Source organism: Babylonia areolata, chromosome 24, assembly GCF_041734735.1.
Source record: "Babylonia areolata isolate BAREFJ2019XMU chromosome 24, ASM4173473v1, whole genome shotgun sequence".
NCBI lineage: Eukaryota > Metazoa > Mollusca > Gastropoda > Neogastropoda > Buccinidae > Babylonia > Babylonia areolata.
The window spans coordinates 9,799,111-9,821,610 of NC_134899.1; the positions used below are offsets into that span (position 1 = coordinate 9,799,111).

General features: G+C 39.1%; 1 protein-coding gene across 2 annotated transcripts in view; it reads right to left on the reverse strand.

Annotated features, from left to right (window-relative positions):
- LOC143298749 (sorting nexin-5-like) overlaps positions 1-8,748 on the reverse strand; it is a 30,981-nt gene extending 22,233 nt beyond the window's left edge. Inside the window, exons 1-6 of one of the 2 annotated variants that reach the window (XM_076611686.1) lie at positions 8,625-8,748; positions 5,807-6,079; positions 3,589-3,719; positions 2,612-2,687; positions 804-887; positions 1-27 (exon numbers count right to left, since the gene is read on the reverse strand). The exon at positions 1-27 is cut by the window's left edge and continues 48 nt beyond it. In XM_076611686.1, the coding sequence (XP_076467801.1) occupies positions 1-27; positions 804-887; positions 2,612-2,687; positions 3,589-3,719; positions 5,807-6,079; positions 8,625-8,636 (603 nt within the window). In that variant the 5' untranslated portion in view covers positions 8,637-8,748. Of the gene's footprint in view, positions 28-803; positions 888-2,611; positions 2,688-3,588; positions 3,720-5,806; positions 6,083-8,624 lie in introns of both variants that reach the window. The other variant, XM_076611684.1, reaches the window with a different exon arrangement.
- Between the last annotated feature and the right edge of the window lie 13,752 nt (positions 8,749-22,500).

Consider the following 22,500-nt stretch of genomic DNA (forward strand, 5'->3'; position numbering starts at 1 on the left):
CTCCTTGCTGAAGTACTCATCTATGTCCTGGCAATCAAGGGAAACAAGCTTACAAAATAGGACTTCGCACACACACACACACACACACCACACACACAGAGGGACACACACACACACACAGAGCCATACACACACACACTCTCTATCTCAAAACCCAAGAACGTATGTGCTTCTGTGTGTGCATGTGTGTGTGTATGTATGTATGTGTGTGTGTCTGTGAGTGCGTGTGCATATGCATATGTGTGTATGAGTTTGCGTACGCATGTGTGTGTGTGTCTGTGTGCGCACGCATGCATGTGTGTGTGTGTGTTTGTGTGTGTTTAGAATGTTACATATAGATTTAGCAAGAGACTATTATTTTATTACCATTGTACAATAGCAGACAGGTATATGTAAACCATTTCATTTTATAATGGAATGTCCCAATTATGATCAGTTACGAAATAGATATGTTCCTAAAAAAATATTTGTCTCCAAAATTGGTTTTTAATTTCTGTAATATGCTCAAAGGAGGCAAAAAAGTCATTTGAGCCGTAAGTAAGATGATTAGATTTGCAAATGTTGCCTAGCTACACTTTCGGAGTTAAAAGACATTTGTGTTTTCTCAACTTTTATGTGACATTGTTGTGTGTTTGGAAGTGGTTTGTTCTGGGCATGAAAAGATTATTTTGCAGTAATCCTCCATACTCCAATAGGAGTGAAAGGATAATTAAAACTTGTAACTTGTGTTGGCACGTGTGCGCACTTGTTATCACCACCTGAAGTCTCTCCTTTGCTGACACTCTTTGCTTGTCACCACTCACTTTGTGCTGGCTTTTCCTGGCAGAGTCAATGGTCGTCGACAACCATCCCATCAACCCCTTGGACACTTTTGTTGGGGCAGCGGCCTGCGACAGACAACACACACTACAGCACAGTCATCCTTCTTCTTCTTCTTTTTCTTAGTTCGTGGGCTGCAACCCCCACATTCATTCGTATGTACACAAGTGGAGGAGGAGGAGGAGGAATTTTGTTTAATGTCCCGTCACACATATCGGTGATTGAAGACTATTTTGTTAAAGTATTCATGAATACATTTGAGTATTATCGGTTAGAATGGGTGGGAGATGTGAATGAATGGAGGGTTGGGGGAAACTGGGCAAATGAGGGTGAAATGTGAGTGAAATTTGAAAAAAAAAAAAAATCTAAATACAATTACAGGAAATTATTTAAAGGACTTCGTAAAAGAGAAGTCGTTAAACTGACAAGTGAAACAACTGATAATGAATGCAAAAAGTCAAAAACATCAACGTTCTCAGTCACTTGTGAAGACACTTTCCTGTACATAAGGCTTCATCAAGCTACAGTCAAAAATTATATGCTCAATTGTCAGGTTACTAAAAGCATATGCACTTGACATTAGAAAAATACTTGGTCCGTAATGAATTTGATAATAGTCTGAGAGCTAAACTCAGAATTGGTCTGCGAATCGGACCAAAGTCTCTCAGACTTTAGTACACAAGTGGACTTGAACCTGAATGACTAATTTTACCCCGCCATGTAGTATAATATCAATTACTTGCTGCATTGTGTACAGTTGTTTTCTTCACGTTTTGTCCCTGATTTCTGCCCTGACGGGCCAGGTTGAGACTCTGCACGCTTCAAGTGTTTACACACCGCTCAACCGGTGGCTGGACATTATGTCATTTTTCTCTGCCACCGGTAAAGCGGTGGTCAGGGCTCAAAGAGTTAAAACATGCCTGATGTGGTCAATATTCATGACTCTCGCTGCAGCACTTTGAGTCTCCTTTAAAACATGCCTGATGTGGTCAATATTCATGACTCTCGCTGAGGCACTTTGAGTCTCCTTTAAACCATGCCTGATGTGGTCAATATTCATGACTCTGGCTGCAGCACTTTGAGTCTCCTTTAAAACATGCCTGATGTGGTCAATATTCATGACTCTTGCTGCAGCACTTTGCACTGCTGGAAGATGTCTGTCCCTGTGGAAGTCCCGCAAGAGGACAGCTGCAATAATATAGACGCACGAGAAGCTGGCTGATCTGCTGGACAAAAGGGGAGAAAACTGTAACGTCAAGGCCTGCTGGTTGTTCAGTGGGGGCTTCCATGAGGGCCCCGGCAAGACCCGCAAGGAAGCTTTCCATGGCAGCGGTCGATTCTAAAGAAGATCTGAGAGCTTCCTCCAGATCCATATAATTACGCGACCTGGTTGAAGACATAATTAGACAAATAACAAGGACGCCAAAGAATCGATAGACAGATAGAAAATACGAAAAAAAACTTAGCCGTATGCAGTGCACAGGAACAGGTGTCGAGATGGCTGCCAGAAAAAGAGGGCGCTAGCCAGGGGGTCACAGGGGAGGTTACCTACTTCCGGGACATAATCAGCCGTAGCTACTTTCGTTTTCTCCGCACAGGGGGATAGTAGTTTGCACAGGACAGGAATGTCAGACCCCTGCCGGAGTCTGCACTAGTGGGTCACGGTTAAGTATGTGTAATTAAATATAGTTTTGACAGAATGAGAGAGACAGCTACAGTAAAAGCTGCTTCAAGGGTTAGGTAAAAACAATGTTTTGTTTTTTGTTTTTTTTTCAATTAAGTAGTTTCCCACCTCTTTCTCAGACAAAAATGCTGCCAGAGTTTTGTCTCTTCCGAAGGATGGGTGTGTCAACATCAATGTCAGATACCTGAAAACACAATTGAAATGTATCAATTTCAGAACAAAAACTAAACTGTCAATCAAAGAATATTTTATGCAATGCACGTTTAGTGAAATCTTTGTGATCCTATTAGTAAGGTCTACATCTTTCTTAGTTACATATCACTATCGGTACAAGACCCAAACCAGTCAAAACTTAGTATGCCCACTGTGGAAATTGTAAAAGAGATCAAATGCATTGTTTATGCTGTGCGATTCAAAGTTGAAGACAAGAGAGAAACTAAAAAAAAATGTTAGAGCCAGCCTAATCTCTCCCATCTTAATAGGTAGATGTGTGCAACAAATCAAAAGATGGTGAAACATCAATGTATATGTTTGTACCTATCACTTAACGTAAGCGAGACACTGTGTTTATAACAGACAATATACCTATATTTTTGCAATAAGCATACACATTGTAAAATACTACTTCATTTTGGGGCACAAACATATACCTTGATGTTTCACCATTTTTTGATTTGTTGCACACATCTACCTATTAAGATGGGACAGATTAGGCTGGCTGTAATATTTTTTTTCTGAGTTTTTCTCTTGTCTTCAACTTTGAATCACAGAGCATACCAGGACAAAATGCATTTTATCTCTTTGGAGAGAAAAACATCTCACTGCCACAGAGACGGAATTTGGCTTAGAGGCAGGGTGTTGCTTCACTTGAGAATGTAGGCGTGCCTTAGTTTTTGATAATCATTGGGCTTGGGTTTATTCTCTGACATCCAGGATTTGATGTTATTAGGATGATTCTTTCCTGTGATGCTATTGACTGTAAAACTGTATACGTGGTTGGAGGGGCAGAGACATAAGAGCTGAATGTCATTAACAGATGACTAGGCAATATGAACATGCCATAATGCTTTCAGCAAACACTTTACTTCTGGATTGCCTTGCATTCCAGATCAAAGTTGTCCGGCCTGAGGACATGGCAGTCAGACCCCAGCTGCTTTTTGGTCTTGGACTCCACACTCTTGGGATCAATTTCTGGCCGGGCTGGCAGGGGTGGAACCTGGAAAAGTAAAAGGAAAACCTTGAACTTTGGATAATACGACAAATCATGAACAGTAAAAGTCAGCAATGCACAAACATGATGCATACAGAGACATAATTATACACAGCTGAATTCGTATAAAAAGTGATACATAGGGGATATATATGTCTATCTTTTGTAAATCTTGTTTGTATACCAAATGGACCTGGATTTTTTTTTTCATGACTTTTTGAATTGTAAATGTTCACTGAAAAAAAAAAGATAAATAAAAACAACTGTACATCTGCAATACAGAACTTTGTCTTGTTTGAGTTTCATCATTACATCAGTTAAGGTTAAAGGCTCATAACCTTTCACAGCCCCCAGGGCAGAAGATTCACAGTGTTTTGGACCCAGCACAGGAAGGTGAGACCCAGTCCTATCTACCACAGTCTTAAACTTCCACTGCCAAAGTCAGGTACCCATTCACACCTGCATGGGTGGGGTGACAAAACTGGAGTAAAATGCCTTTCAAAGGACACAACATCAGTCTAACGCTGAACTGATTCTGCCACTGACCTTCATATGAGAAAACTCTCAACAACCTGCTGCTCCACAAAGAACATTCACTTATGGATCAAAGTGTTCAGAGTTATAAACATTCATTGTTTATAAATGAAGAAAGGCACAAACAAACAAGTCAGTGAAACAAAAATCATATCCATTCAATTTTGAATGAATAAAATAAAGCAAAAAAGAATAACCCTTGATGCAAACATGTTCCGTGGTCTGATTATCCCTGTCATTGCCTCCCTTTTTAATTGTTTGCACACTCATTCAAAATGTTTTTTGTGTGTTTTGTTTTCCTTTTCATGTTGTTTGCTTATTGTTGTTTACTTTGTTTGTTTTTGTGGGAGTCAAACAAATTCCCAGCGTGGGTGTCACCTAATTTTGAAATACTGAAAAGTTGCAGCCAGGGTTGATCTCGGGATGCTTGGAGTGAGTGGTCTGGTCGTAACGTGTCAACAAAGGAATCAACAGAACAAACTGTGTGACTAAAGTAAAGGTAAAATTGCATGAGTTGGGTTTGGGTATGCATGGATTAATCAAGGTGTTGGCAATGTAAATGCATTTCAGCATTTTTTTCGAAACAGACTTATTGACTGTCGATGGTAAGAATGGATTGCTCATATTCAAGACAGTAACAGATTTGATTTGTATCAACAGTTTAATACGCTGCACTGTATTCCAACGTACAGATGAAGACAGATAAGCATTCAAAATTCATAATGACAAGTTTTAGATTTGGAGACCACAAACTAGAAGTGATCTCATTTGTCCATGAGCATATAGAATTGAACCCACATTCATCAGTATTTTCTTCCCATCTGCTAGACCTTGTGTGGTAGTCCGGATGCTAATCTTTCCGGTGAGACGATAAACCAAGGTACCATATGTAGCGTGCACTTACAAATAAAAGAACCCACAATATCAAGGGTTGTCACCAGCAAAATTTTGTAGAAAAATCCTCTATGACAGGAAAACAAATACACTTGCATACAGAAAAAAAGGCTGGCACTGCACTGTAAATCTGACACACTCTTTCTTAAGCCATTCATGAATACACAAACCAACAACAAGCAATCCAAACTTATACATGTACAGCCTCATATTTACTTGACAATGCTTATCATTTGATGCTTATTGAAATAACCTTTTTCAGCTGCATTTATGCATTTGAGTTTTGATTATCATCTGTGAATGCACCGGATGTATTTCATTGCTGTTAGAATGTTTTTATATCATGTATATATATATATATTTTACCGGATCATGTTTGGCATTTTGAGCAGCATTAATACTGGATATCGTGCAGTAGAAAAGCTATATGTATTTATCAGTATTAATATTATTACTATAATAATAATAGTAATGGATACTTGTTGAGCACCTTCCTCCCTTGAAGGGACCTGAAAACGCTTTACAATAAACATTAAACACAAACACACACACACACGCAATAACTTACAAAAAGGAAAAAGAAAAAAAATAATTTGATGCACAAAAGCATAAAACAGATTCAAAGACTATACGCCTATCACATTTCTTAATCAACAAAAACCCACAATGATGCCGTCAGTCTCGTTGTCGGTCACCAGGCAGTGATGAAGCCACTCGATGTCCTGGAACTGTCGTGTGACCACCATGCCCCGGTCTCCCTCGACACGCGTGGCCATGATGGTGAACTGTAGGGTGGTGCCGTCTTTCACTGCCTCCGTCACCAACACACGGAAGATGGGCAAAGTTCCAGTGTTCAAGGCGCCGTCGGCAGCTGCTGTGACGCTGTCCTCTTCTGGTTCCTCTGGATCTTCGTATGGGATATCAGGACATTCTTCTTCCTGCTCGACATTGAAAAAAAAGGTGATGCTGTCCGTCATGTAGTATAGTGTGTTGTAATTACAGCAGTGCATTATTATGTGGTGTAGCAATGTGTGGTGTAGTGTAGTTACAAAAGTTTACCAGTGTGTGTTGTAGTGCAGTGTAGTGTAGTGTGGTGTGGTGTGGTGTAGTGTAGTGTAGTTACAGCAACATGCTATTGTGTACTGTAGCGTAGTGTAGTATGGTTAAAACTATATACCAGTGTGTGCTGTAGCATAGTGTAGTAAAGTATTGTTATGCTATCGTAGAGTGTGTAGCAGTCTGAAAGAGTCACGTGTTGTGTTGTGCTGTACCTTGCTGTATCAATCATGCAATGGGTTGTCATGCAGCTTGATGTTACATAATGTAGTGAACTGAACTGTATTGCGTCATAAAATGGCAGACTTGTCTGTGTGAAATCCACACTGTTCCAAATGCAGTGACTGTATTGCTGCAGAGCAATGTCATCTTTTTATTGATATTTTCTGTATGAGATTTGTTAATAAGTTTGTTTTCTTATCAAAGTGTACTTAACAATGACAATCTTTTTGCTGCCATGCCACAGGCTGTTTATGTACACACATGTGCATGTGCATGCAGTTCATCATATAATCCTAAAGACTATATATAACACCCAGATAGGTGCAATAGTCAAGTAGTTAAAATGTTGGACTTTCAAATCTCATCAAATCCCAGTCACAAACAGTAGAGGGTCAACAGTGGAGATTTTTTCCAAAGTCAACAGTCTAAGTGCATGACCTCCCTTCATATGTATACACATGCGGAAGATTAAATGTGAAAGTTAGAAATATCTATAATCTACATCAGCATTCATGCAGTTGATACAAGAACAAACCCAGCATATATATATATATATATATATATATATATATATAGAGAGAGAGAGAGAGAGAGAGAGAGAGAGAGAGAGAGAGAGAGAGAGAGAGAGAGAGAGAGAGAGACATGGTTGCCAATATGTGTGATATGGGTAAATATAGTTTTACACACAATGAGCCCACTTGTAGATCTGTATGTGTATGAGTGAAAGTGGAAGTCTTAGTCCACAAAGACAAGTTCAGGGCCTACTGAAGTCCTGGCTTAGGGGCTTTCTTTTCTTTCTAGCTTTTAGAGAGAGAGAGAGAGAGAGAGAGAGAGATGATCAGCAGAGATACAGGAGGAGGGAAAGGGAAAAAAGGAGGATTAAAAAGCAGTGTTATACAAAAAAAAAAACCCAAAAAAAACATAGTAAGATACATATATGTGTATTCACCATTAATCAATATGGGTAGGGGGTGGGGTTGTGGTATGTGATGTAACAAACTTAGTATTCAGTCATTTCACACACACACACAGCACAGCACACCACCACCACCACCACCTGAACCAGTGAAGACCTGACATTATTCACATGTAAATTATATCTTACGTTGTGACAGGGAAATCCACACACACACACACACATTCACATGCAATTAACATGTATGCGCTCATTCACTCACTATAATGTAATACACAATCAGACACACTCACTTACCTGCCATCAGGTGTGAAGAAAATATGTATCTTTGTATGTATATATGTGTGTGGGGTTGGGGGTGGGGGATATGGGCGTATGTGTGTGTGCTTGTACAAGTAACTGTTCATCTGTGTGTGTGTGTGTGTGTGTGTGTGTGTGTGTGTGTGTGCCGTGGAAGCTGCGATACGTAGCCTAGAAATGAGTGTGTGGTGGAGGGGGTAGAGGAGGTGTAGGGTAATGTGTGTGTGTGTGTGTGTGTGTGTGTGTGTGTGTGTGTGTGTGTGTTGGGACTCATGTACATTTATGTGTATTTGACTGTGCATTCATATCTGTGAAACTGCATGTTTGGTGCATATACGTTATGCATGTGTGGGTTATGTGTGAATGTGTGTCTTCATGTTTTACATTTATTTGCTTATTTATCATCATTGTTTTCTTATTTATTTATTTATTTATTCATTATTATTATTATTTTTAGTATTATTACTACTACTACCATTTTTATATTGTAATTATTTATTTATTTATTTATTCATTTCCTTATTTATGAACGCTTATCTATTATTTATTCATTTTTTTTCTTTTTTTTCAAGGCCTGACTGCTTGGCAGATGTGGTGTAGCGTATATGGATTTGTCCGAACGCAGTGACGCCTCCTTGAGCTACTGAAACTGAAACTGAAACAAGTGTGAAGAAGACTACACAGCATACAATCGATAAAATTGTTTATACAAGTATACATGCTCAGATCTCCTGTGCGCTTGCGCCACACACACACACACACACACACACACCTGCACACGGATACCTGCACGTCGCTCGCTCAACGACAATATTTTGGGCGGAACAAAAAAAAAAGGGGGCGTGTACTGTTTTCTCAGTGAAAGTTGGCAAGTCCAACTTCAACGTCGAAAGAAATGTAAGACAAAACAAAACAAATTACAAACACACATGTAATTATGGTAGCAATCACGAAAGGACATGGTAAAAATATAGTTCAAAGAATCTTACGTTCGACATCATGACTGCTGACAAACTTTCGAACACAGCACAGATTGTCGGGTTACTGTCCTCTTCCGGAAGATATCCTCTTTTGGTGAGATCCGTAAATGGTAAGACTGTAGAAAAGCAAACGATCTTCGAGAAAACACCATTTGAGAGTTTGTAACTTTGGGAATGAGGGCCAGGATTGCACAAAGTTTATAATTAGTTGTTTGGACTGGCATGACATACACCTTAGCCCTCCTGCATCCAATCAACGTGACTATTTGTTTGTGAGTGTTTTGCATACGCCATGGTACGTAAAATATATATGACCAATATCCACAAAATAATTTAATTTTGGATCGTGTTGGAAGATTTTTTTTTAAACGGTTAGATCTAGGTATTTCAAAATCAGGATCAGGATCAGGATCTGTGGCGTTGTTTTATACAACTTAGCCATTTTTGGCTTTTTATGCCCCTTCAAATTTACTCCTTTACATTGTTGGTCAGGTCGTTGACTAGCTCAGTCATTTTATCCATCAAAGTCATATTTCGCTTTTGTCAATAACTCGTGTTTATCTATGAGGTTCTTAAAAATATTTATTCTAGGTGCACGTTTGATATTGTTTGTTAATTTGTTCCAATAGTTTGTTACTCTGTTACTAAATGTAAACTTTCTGAGATTTGTTCTGGAATACTGTTTAAATATTTTGTCTGTACTGACTACTGTTTCTTGTAGTGTCTACCTTTGGAGTACAAAAAAAGCATGCTTTGTTTACATCGTCAAACCCATTTAATATTTTTTACGTCTGTATCAAGTCCCCTCTTAATCTTCTTGCTTTAAGTGATGGTAGTTGTAAGTACGTATCTTTCTTGATATGAATAATCTTTTATGCTATAGACCAGCTTTGTTGCTCTTCTTTGAGCCCTTTCTATGGCTTGTGACTGCTTGCTTGGGTACCATACAGTGTTTCCATATTCTAGGATAGGTCTAACTAATGTTTTATATAACCGTAAGAAAGTAACCTTATCTATAAATGTAAGTGCTCTTTTTATTATTCCAATCATTCTGTTCACTTTGTTTATACTATTTGTTATATGTTTGTCAAATAATAAATTTTTGTCAAATGTGACACTTAAGTCTTTTTCCTCATCACATTTTGATACTTTTATTTCTTTGTCTCCGATTTTCATTATGTATCCTTTCTTTGGGTTTGATTTCCCAATATGAAGGACTTTACATTTTTTAGCATTAAAATATAGATTCCATGTGTCTGACCATTTTACTAATGTTTCAATATCTTTTTGTAAATCCTGATAGAATTTTGGAGAGTTGTATAATTTTGTGTCATCTGCATAAATTTTACATGTACTCTTTAGTTCGCAAGAGAGATCATTTATGAATAAAGTAAATAGTACAGGTCCTAATATACTACCTTGTGGTATGCCACTTATAGCATCAGCTTTACCAGAGAAGGAACTACCAATCCTAACCCTTTGAGTTCTTTTTGTTAGAAAGTCCCTTGTCCACCCAAGTATGTTTCCTGTTATTCCGTATGATTCCAGTTTCTTTAGTAGTCTTTCATGTGGTACAGAGTCAAATGCTTTTTGGAAGTCTAAATATATCACATCTATGTTTTCTCCCAAATCTCTCTCTTTTGTAAAGTCCTCCATCACTTCCAGAAGTTGAGTCACACATGACCTATTTTTGCGGAATCCATGCTGGCACTCAGCATACAATTTATTATCAGTCATATGCCTAACAATAGCCTCTCTTATGAATGATTCTAATAATTTACATATACATGTTAAGCTCACTGACCTGTAATACCCTGGGTCTGTTCTTGTTCCTTTTTTGAAAATTGGTATAACTGTTGCTGTTTTCCAGTCTATGGGCACAGTCTTCTCCTCAACTGATTTGTTAAAGAGTATGTATAATGGGACTGCAATCTCTTCACTCATCTCTTTTAGTATTTTTGAAGGAATGGCATCAGGACCACAAGCTTTGTTTGGATTCAGAGTTTTAAGTTTCTTTTTTCTAGCTTCAACTGAAATATCTACACTATCCAAAATCTTACCATTTGACTTTGAAGCTGCACTTAGAGAAGGTACAGTACTTGTCTTCTTTTGTAAAAACACTAGGAAAAAAAAAAAGAATTCAAAATATCTACTTTTCCACTGTCTGTTTCTACTGTGTCTCCATCTTTAGTTATTAATGGACTCACTCCCGTTTTCATTTTAGTTTTTGATTGTACATATCTCCAGAAAGCTTTAGGGTTGTCTCTACATTCATTTGACAGTTTCTTTTCAAATTCTTTTTTGGCTTCCCTTATTTTTTTTTTATTACATACATTACGTGCCTTTATATATTTTTGATAGTCTCTCCTTTGTTTGGTAACTAGGAACTTTTGGTACAATTTGCGTTTTTTTTTTTTTTTTTATATATATATTTTTTTTTTTTTACAAATTTCAGTGTGTTTGCATTCATCCATCTTGGTTTCTGTTTATTATTATTTTTGGTGGTTTGCTGTGGGACATTTTTTTCTATTGTAGAATGTAGAGTGGTTTTTATTTCTTTCCAGCATTGTTCCACACGGACTTCATTTAGTTTTTGCCAGTCTATCATCTTTATTTCTTCTCTCATTTGTTTAAAGTTCCCTTTCTTAAAGTTATACGATTGCTTGGGTTCTTCGCATTCCTGGTCATCACCTGAGTACAATGAGAACATAAGCACTTCATGGTCACTTTTACCTATAGGGGCTAGATGTTCTATATCTGATATTTTGTCTTCATCAGTAACTATTACCAAATCCAGTACATTTGCTTTTTGTCCTTTTGTCTTGTTGTTTGCTTTACTACCTGAGTCAAGAATCCATCATGTAAACAGTTTATGAATGTGTCCTCTTTTACCAGAACATGTGCCTTTCCGACTGATACCTGGGAAGTTAAAATCACCTGTAATGCAGACAAAGTCAAACTGCTTCAATCTTTGCTCACTCAACAGATCAAACATTTTTTCCTTCATTTTCAATTTTTTACTTGGGCTTTTGTATATAGTTCCAATCAATACCTTCTGTCTATCTTTAGTTGTAAAAGTAATCCACAAGCTTTCTTCAAAGCTATTTTCCATTAGTGTGTGTTCTTTAGCATTTATGGTATCATTAACATATATTACTATGCCTCTCTTGGGTTTCTCATTAAAAAAATAATTCATAGCTTGGAATTGAATATTCTTTTAAGTTTACTTCTTTTTGGTTCTTTGATATAGATTCTGTTACTATAATGGTATGTGGTTTACTCTCTTCTATCAAAACAAGTAGTTCATCTTTCTTGTTTAGAAGGCCATCTGCGTTTGTATACAAAAGTGAATGACTTTCCTGTACGGTTTTTCTAACATTAACAAACTTCTTTTTACAACTATGTACATGGTCTTGTGCTTTGGGGTTAAGTCAGTTTTTTTCCCCTGGTCTCCCTGGCCAGGCCTGGGTTTCCATTGGACATGCACTATCTTCCTACCTCGGAAGTATCAGAAGTATGTTTCAAAATTAATAAGTAACTGTGCCTGGAAGGTGGTTGTTTTTTTCACAATATCTGAGAATTATACAAAAAACAATTCTATGTTTGTTTTTGGTGGGGGTGGGAGGAACTGAAGAGGAGACAAGGATCACTTCATATAAGATATATTAATGTTTGTATTATGGCGGCTGTCCTCGGTCAGAAACAGCTCTGTACGCTTTGCAGAGTCATTCGTACAACCAGCTGTCTGTCTGGGTAGAGCCACTGACTGCTGCCAATGAAATGGGCACTTGTCATTTATTTCCTGTCTCATTCAGTCAGTTTGTAGTCACGCGCACACTCAGACAAAAACAAACAAAAACAACAACAAACCCCTACTATTACTCCTGAGCAAGTATACTGGCAACTCAAATCAATTTTTTGTTAGACTGGAACAAGCAAACAAAGAAAAAAAGCCGGAAAGCTTATAAACGTTCCTCAAACTGAACTCAAGTTAACTGTAACGTACATTTTACGTGTATAACCTGTTAATTTATCCTGCCATGTAGGCAGTCATACACTGTTTTCGGGGGTTGTTTCCCCAATCCACCAAATGCAGACATGGATTACACTATCTTTAACACGAGAATTTGATCTTCTGCGTACGCATGCTCACTATATAGGGGGGCTGAGGCACTACCAATGTAGCAGCTCTGCACATGTTGACTTTGGAGATCAGAAAAAAATTCACCCATTATCATCCATAGGTGTGGTGGGGATGAAACTCAGGGAACTGGGCATATAACAATATGTTTATGTCGTTCGATGACTTAACGACTGAGTCATACTTAACATTTTATGTACTTCTCTTTTGTTACAACAGATCTCTCCCCATGGAGAACACATTGCTGCAATTAGAGTGTCATTCTTCTTGTATTTTTTTTATGCCTGCAAGTGTATTTGTTTTCCGATTTAAGTGGATTTTCTACAGAATTTCGCTGTGTTTTTATGTGTGCTATAAGGTCATGTGAATGGGGAGGGGTGGTGGGGGGGGGGGCTGGCTGGCAAATCAAATTTGTACCAGTACACTCAGATTCTCTTTTTTACTATTTGGATGCCTTACCACAAGGTCAACAAACCACATAACAATGTATGAATACAACAATAAGCTTTTCAATAAGCTTTTAAGACAACACATTCATGCAGTCATTTAATAAGGATGTCATAATGATATTATCATAATATATTGAGGTGATGTCTGAATAGTGTTTTCATACACAAACTGTATTCAAAAATGAAAATGTTCTCTTAATCAGTCCATTCAGTCGGGTGAGACAATAACAAGGTCCTTGCATGCACTTAACATACGTAAAAGAACCCATGGCAACAAAAGAGATTTTCCTGGCACAATTCTGCAGAAAAGATAACTGTGATAGTAAAACAAATACTCCCGCAGACAGAAAAGAAGAAAAAAGTCTGGGTAGGGTTGTGTTGAAACGCTTTTCCTGCACAGAGCAGCCTGAATTTCACACATTTTGAAATCTGTAAGTGGATACAAACCAAATTGAAAAAAAAAAGAAGAGAAAAAAGTCTCAAAGCCATGAACCTTCACCATTGTTTCATCAGGGTCATTGCTGCCTCTTCTCCAGTGCACTGAAGTTATACATGTTTAGAGCACATCTAATGTGTGTGATTTCTATCGCATGCAGCTGCATGTAAATGTGTTTGCATTTTGTTCTCTCTCACACACATATACATAAATAAAATTCTGTTTCCTTGAAAGAGAGGAAATGAAATTTAGGTGAGTTAATCATGTGGTGCAGTTGAATGGCAGCTTAGTAGTTATGCATCTGCTTAGCAAGCAAGATAATCTACTGGTGCGGGATCCAACTGCACACTTGCCAAAATTTTCTCCCCCTCCATTAGACCTTCAGTGATGGTCTGCATGCTAGTCGTTTAGATGATATGATAAACTGAGGTCCTTTGTGCTGCATGCACTTATATAGGAACCCACAGCCACAAAAAGGTTATCCCTCACTTCTTGGCAAAATTTGTGTAGAAAAATCCACTCTATACATGTGTGTGTGTTTGTGTGTGCATGGGACTGTGCACTGTGCAGATCATTCTGCATTTGTAAAAGGTGTATTGGAGTTATCAACTGACCAATGACAGGCGTAATATATATGTATCAATAATAATAATGATAATAAAGTACATTTAATTCTCAGACACGCACACACAGATGAGAGTTAATCATGGTGCATTTCTTTTGCTCAAGTTTTAATTACAGGATAACCGGTGTATAAAATATATATATATATATATATATATATATATATAATCATTATATGTCTCCATATATATACATATATATATCTATATATTTATTTGTTGATTTATCTGTCTATAAGGTGCATTGTCATCATCACTACTATAAGTTCAATTCAGCTCAGTATGTCTTCCAGAACTTATCCAGGAATTTCAGGCAATGCAACCCAAACTGCTTGTTATATGATAGACAGAACCCATTTAGGTTTCACATGATAGCAGTTTCATCTTACTACACAGTCTGAAAAAAATTACAATTGCATAAAGTGGAAAGAAAAAAAAAAGAGGGGGGGAGAGGGGGTGCTGCACTGTTGATACACTCTTTTTGGGGAGAGCAGTTCCAAACTTCACAAAGAGAACTGTTATGGCAAAAAGGAAAATAGAAATACAATAAATTAGTCCAGTGATCACTATAGTACATAGTGCACTTCTACATCTTTGATGTGCAGACATGTGCATGTTTTCATAAAGACTGTAGTTTCCATTTGATGTGAGTGAGTTTGCTTTAAGTGAGCATTTTCAACTTTTATTTGAGACATATTTTACATTTTAAGCAACTGACTGATTTACTTAGCGTAGTTCTCTTTTGGCCACCAGTCATGATCAGTGTGATTCACCCATGACTGCTGTTCACCCCCACGACACAATGAGGCAGAGAACTTCCGACTTCCGCAGGGGACCATCGTCTTCAGCATCACCAGAATAAAGATCATGGTCACACTGTGACTCAAGAGACAAGATCTGGGTTTGTCAGTGATTTGACCAAACTCATACTTATTACTGGAAAATGGTTTGAATTTTTAAGATCAAATTTCCTGTCACGGCTGTAATCTGACCTAGGTAATTTCTGTCATAAAAATCAGTACAGAAATTTAACCCTTTGAACCCTGACCACCGCTTTACTGGTGACAGAGAAAAATGACATAATGCTCAGCCACCGGTTGAGCGGTGCGTAAACACTTGAAGCGTACAGAGTCTCAACCTGGCCTGTCAGGGCAGAAATCAGGGTCAAAACGTGCAAGAAAACAACTACACAACGCAGCAAGTAATTGATATGCTTGATGATTTATCGGAAGTAGAGTATGACAATGATTACTCTGATAGTGAAGTGGAATTCGAATCGGATGATTTTGCTACAGATAGTGATGTTGAAAAAGAATCTGAGCATGCAGAATCAGTTGATCAAAGGAGGCGTGTCAGGTTGAGACTCTGCACGCTTCACGGTAGAAATTGATCTTTTTATCCAAAGCACATGCACAAAACACAGTGAAAAGGCGCGGCCATGTTGGTACTATGTTTGCTGACGTCAGAATATTACGGTTTTTTCTGATTGGCTCTTCAATATAAGTCAACCAATAGCAAAACACGACAAGTGTTTATGCACTGCTCAACTGGTGGCCAGGCATTATGCCACCCCTCCCCACCACCGGTAAAGCGGTGGTCAGGGCTCAAAGGGTTAAAGACCATGCAATAACTAAAACAACAAATTTAAACACTAAAATGAAACAAAAACATACATCCATACCCCTGCACACACATCCAACCAAACAGTAAGGTATGTAAAAACATGTACAAAAACCATAGTATTTAGCACAACTCTCAACATACATATCACAGCCTAAGCATGACAGGTTAAGGGGTTTTTTTGGGTTTTTTTTTTTTTTTTTTTTTTTTTTCTGCCCCATCATCTGAACCATTTAAGTGGCATTACTCTCATGCCACTCATTTAGATTCCTCCATACACGGCCACACCCGGGTTCATCCGTCACAGTTCCAGCGTCGGCAGTCCGTAGGGAGCCATGATGGTCGTCAGGAGGCTACACACCAGAGGAGACCCTGCACTGCTGCTGAGTCACTTTGGTGGTGGTCAGTGGTGCCTGTTCTGATTTAATGTACTTAGGACACCACCTACTAAGCCCCAACTAACGACAATAATGGCTTAGTTGCTGAGCCAGACTGAGTGAGCGTCCCTCCCAGAGTGGAGACCGCCACCATGTCCCTCAACCAACCACCCCCCATGAATCTGCCGATACCAAAGACATTGACAGGACTCACCCCAAGCACGGAAGTGGAGGGGTATCGAAACTGGGGTCAGCATGAGAACAGGGCATGAAAGGCCACAAATTTTGAGACTGTTTTTTTTATATTGATGATGATGGAGGAGGAGGAGGATGACAATTTTGATATGGAGGTCCATTTTGGTTTGGGACTGCGTGACAAGGCTGTACTCTAGGCTTCCTGTCATAATGATATCCCAGCTTTAACCAGGCCCAAGAAATACAGACACTTGCATTGTTGGTCAGGTAATTAGAGCAACACACCCAAAGACGCATCCTCGAAGTGGATGACACTCGACTGTGTTGTCCCAGTCTCCCCATTTAAGCCCACAGCACACTCAAACTCTGGGTAGGAGTCGGCCACAGGCCGAAAAACCCACCTCTGCTGGGATTTGAACTCGCGTCCTCCCATCCATCAGTCCGCGACGCTAGAAAAGAGCAGCAGGTTATGCTCCTAGTCGGGTATCTACCAAGTAGATGTGTAGTGTATATGGCTTTGTCCAAACACAGTGATACCTCCTTGAGAAACTGAAACTTACACATTACAATATCTAAATATTGCATGTTTCATAATTATATGAATACTGAACACCAATACAATGCTCAAAACCATATGATATTTATGTTGTAATTATGATGTTTCAAGTGAAGACTTCAACTTTTATTTTCAATGTTTTCTACCTTTTATATAGTTTTAAGCTACAGGCTGATTTACTTTGGCGTAGTTCTCTTTTGGCCACCAGTCATGATCAGCGTGATTCACCCATGACTGCTGTTCACCCCCGCGCCACGATGAGGCAGAGAACTTCCGACTTCTGCAGGGGACTAACTACTTATCATTAAAATATGTTTAGAATTAAAAATCAGTCAAATTTACTGTCACAATGTTAATCTGACCTAGCTAATTCCTATCACAAAAATCAGTACAGAACTTGTAAAGACAGATAACTGAAACAACCATTTTAGCACTAAAATGAAAAAAAAAACAACAACAAACAAACAAACAAAAAACACCAAAACATCTATAACACTACACAGACATTCAAGCAATCATTAGTAATGTCAAAAAACAACAACATAATGTACAAAAACTATCACATTCAACACAACTCTCATCTGCCTCCTTCAGAAACTGAAACTCACCCACCACAATATCCAAATATAGCATGTTTCACATCACAATACTGAACACTAATACAATCCCTAAAACCATATGATAGTTAAAAAGAAATCAGAATTTACTTAAAACGAATCACATAACATCACATCTAAGATCACAAATACTTAAAACGAACGATACATCACATAAAAAATCACAATACTAAAAATCTATCACCCTGCCCCACCCCTGCCCAACACCACATCGATAACAAACAGGATATTTAAAACAGAACACAATATCTAAAATCCCAATAGATAAAACTATTTTCTATCATCAAAGTCTTAATCCTATGCTGACTTCTTATTTTTACCAGAGAAAAGGTCATAATGGTATTAACCAGAATAAAGGTCTGGGTTTCGCTGACCACCTGCCCTCCTTTATCCTATGAGTATGACTGTTCAATGCCATCTCACTAAAACACATGAACACACAGGTCCCTCACTTGTTGCCTGCAGGGACATCTCTGCCTCATAGTCCAGGAGGTCCTCAGGGTCGTCGGGAATGGCACGTGTGGGTCTGGGTTCCTGCTGCTCCACACGATGTGTCTGGTGCGGTGACTGGCGGACTGGGTCCTGCACAGGAAAAATAGAAATGGGTCCTGGCGCTGGAGTCCAGAGCTCCTCTCCCTCTGCATTCTCCTGGGTTGTGAGGTCTGCTAGCTGTTGGCGTTCCCTCTCCATCCTCTGTAAGCTTATCATCAACAAAGACTCTGAATTAAACATAGACCAAGGGCAGTTAGTCCTCTGCTGCTGCTGTCTTACCTCCTGGGTGATGAGGTCTTCTGGATCCTCAAGGTATTCCAGCTCTCTGTCTTCCTGAAACCAGAAAGGAAACCCTGGCTCATCTGCAGTCCCACTGTAGTCGGTCATCTGCTCCTCTTCCTCCTCTGTACTCTCCTGGGTGGTGTGGTCTCCCGGCTGCTCAAGGTGGTCCATGTCCCTGTCTTCCTGAAACCAGAAAGAACATCCTGGCTCTTCTTCAGACCTGCTAATGTCAGTCCCCTGCTCCTCCTCCCTCTGCTCCACTTCCCTACGGATCTTCTTAAGCTGGGAAGAAATGAAATCTGAAAGTGACATGGTAAATGTCTGAAAACACAGTGATAGATAAACAAAGTCCACAAAAAACACACACAGTGACAGATAACCAAAACGTGCACTGAGCAGAAAAACAACGCTGAAACAAAAAAATAGCACAGCTACTTACACAGCAGTCTCCTGAAACACATAAGAAGCAAACGGAACAAGAGACAGCTGGCCTGCACAACGCTGACAGAAAAATGTCCCTCAGGAACGTGTGTCTTCGTGCTTCTGTCAATCTGCACACATAAAACTATAAAATATAGATTAATACACAAATATGTGCAAAATACTCTGACAAAAACACAAAATTTTCAAACGAACTGCAAGGCAAATACACAATGTCTCGAAAATCGACCACGCGAAAGCAAACCAAAATGGCGTCTGAAGGGTCACGTGATCGACAAGGGACGTTAATTAGTTCCAGTGAAAGGTAATGGAGAGTTACCTACCTTGGTTCTTGTTTTGGTTATTGGTTTAACCTTTTTTTGGAAGGGGGTTGAGAGTGGGGGGGAATGAAACAGAAAAGTAAATGGTTTGGCATTTTGTGTGATAGGGACTGTATGCATAATTTTTTTTGTGTGTGTTTATGAATCAATTTTCGATGAAGGTGCAGCATACCTGTTTGTGGATACTTCAAGTTTTTCCCTTTCTTTCTTTTTTTTTCTTTTTTTTTCCCCTTTTTTTCTTTTTCGTGTTTTTTGTTGTTGTTTTTTTCTATAAGTAACTTTGTTACGCTTCATATATACACGCCCTTTCATTTTATCGATTAAGATATTTACAGATACAAAAAATACAGATTTAGATTAAAACAGAAGCAAGCAAGCATACAAACGACAATAAAAACATAGTCACTTTTCGCTGTGACTTGAGATGGCTTGATTTATTAATCGTGGGCTGTGTTTGTATCATTGTAGCTGCTTGCTTTATTAATAATCCTCTTTGATCAGTACACACGATGAAATGGCCCCTTGGGAGTGATACTGAAACTGGAGAGACAGATTGGAATCACACACACACACACACACACACACACACACACACACACACACACACACACACACTCACACACACACTCACTCACTCACTTACATACACACACACTCACTCATTCACTGATACACACGCTTGCACGTAAGCACACACACACACACACACACACACACACAGATATATATATATATATATAAAGAACAACAAAAGAAAACACTTTCTTTTAAAGATGTGTTTTAAAGAAAGAAATAACTCCTTTGCATAAAAGCCACCATAGGATAAAGAATATAAATAATTATGTGAAATGTAGATATATATATATATATATATGAAAGAAGAATACCCTTTGTTGTGTGTCCAAGCAAGCCTATAGTAAGCTCATTTTGTTAACAACAAATCAAAACCATGTCTGCAAATTTTGAAGTAAGGTATACATGCAGTATACATTTTTTCTCGTTGTTACACTGTTACGCTGCCGTTTAAAAAGACGTTGCCTGGATTGAATTATTCATCATTTAGATTGAAAACATAAGCAAACAAACAACCGAATCCAAACAACACACAACTACAAACGTATATAGGTTACTTTTTGCTTTAAACTGATTGAGGCTAAATTGTGTGCTTTTTTTTAAATCTTTTTTTTTCTTTCCTATCTTCCCCCCCCCCGCCTCCCCCCGCTTTATCAATCTCCATGGATCCGTCCACACGATCGGATGGCTCCTGGTGTGTGAAACACAGGTTGGAATCACACACACACACACACACCCACACACACACACACACACACACACACACACACACACCGCGCACGCACACACACGCACACACTGACAAACACACACACACACACACATACATACACACACTGACAAACACACACACACACACACACACACACACACACACACACACAAAAAAAACAACTAGGTTCCCGACAGCAATAAACAACTGCATGCAGAGTTTTTTTGGCCTTTTTTTTTTTTTTTTTTTTTTTTTTACGCGAGGATTGAACATCGTTTACACTCGTGCTGGAAGTTCTATATTACCACGTACACAGCATCGTCATGATTGTTGTACAGAAAATGATGCCGCAGAAAACGAGCAATACCACTGCTTCACAATGCAGTGTGCGGGGGTGAACATATTGGGGCGTAACCGGTCCACGTACATGATTATACCCTAATGCATAAATTACATCATAATTATGGGATAATAAGCGGACCTGATATATCACGTGGAACACGCGCATGTTCCACATTCTCCACACTACGATAAGGATTGAGAGGAACTGTCCGTGCAAAAGGGGATGTCAGTGTTGTGGAAAACAGTCGTCCGAGCTTTCTAAATACAAGCCTGCATTTATTTTGTGTCTGTTGGAAGGTTTAGGGGGAAGGTGGCAGAATGTTTAAGACGCTTTTCAGCCAATACTATAATTATAGTGTCCCGGCGTGAGGAGTGCATGGGTTCAAATCCCGGTCTCACCTACTCAGTATGATATTTCCCAAGTTTCACTGGAAAGCTATGATCAAACTGAGCCTCGACTATATAATTATAGTCAGTCGGTTGAGACGATAAACCGAGGCCACTTCGTGCAGCACGCACTTGACGAACTGAAAAAAAAGAAGCCATGGCAACATATAAGTAGGTCACAGTATATTATCTTCTGGTAAAGATATGTAGAATAAATACACTGTGAAAAGTATGTATATATATGTGTTTATATATATATATGTATATATATATATATATATATATATATATATATATATAATTGTATGTGTATATATATTCTTTTTTTTCTTTCTTTTTTAACATGCACTGTAGGCCTCATTAAACGCGTTTGGTATCACTGCTGCAGTGACGCCTCATGCAGTACTCGAGAAACTAAAATTAAACAGTATCAATTGTGTCAGGAGAGACGTGGCAGTGAACTGGAAGCACACCAACCACTCGTGTGGTCCTCTGGCAAAACTGATTATGTTTAATTAACAAACCAACTCTGAAAGGTCAGTACACAAAGAGGTCTATATAAACGCATGCACGCAAGGCGTGAGTGAAAGAGGGTGTTGGGTTATGCTGCTGGTCAGGCATCTACCTAGCAGACCGGGCGTGGTGTAGCATACATGGATTTGCTCGAACGCAGTAACGCCTCCTTGAGATACTCGGGAACTGAAGCTGTTCGTGTTCACCGGCGCGCGCGCGCGAACTCACACTGACAAACACACACGCACGCACGCATGCACGCACGCACGCACTCACACACACACACACTTACCATATTGCAGACACCTGCACGCACGAACACACTCACACACACATGCTTACCATATTACACATTCTAATTTCTGGTAAATGATACTCATGCAGTTTTGTAAGTCACATCATGTTGAACATGTGCGTGTGTGAGAGAGAGATAGAGCTGTGTGTGTGTGGATGTGTGTGTGTGTGTGAACGAGAGAGGGAGCTGTGTGTGTGTGTGTGTGTGTGAGAGAGAGAGAGAGAGAGAGAGAGAGCTCAGTGTGTGTGTGTGTGTGTGTGTGTGTGTGTGTGTGTGTGTGATAGAGAGGGAGAGCTCTGTGTGTGTGTGTGTGTCTCTCGATCTCTCTCTCTCTCTCACAGAGCTCACACACACACACACACACAGCTCAGAGAGAGAGAGAGAGAGTGTGTGTGTGTGTAAGAGAGATACAGAGAGAGCTGTGTGTGTGTGTGTGTGTGTGTGTGTGTGTGTGTGTGTGTGTGAGAGCGAGATCGAGAGAGAGCTCTCACTCACTCACACACACACACGCACA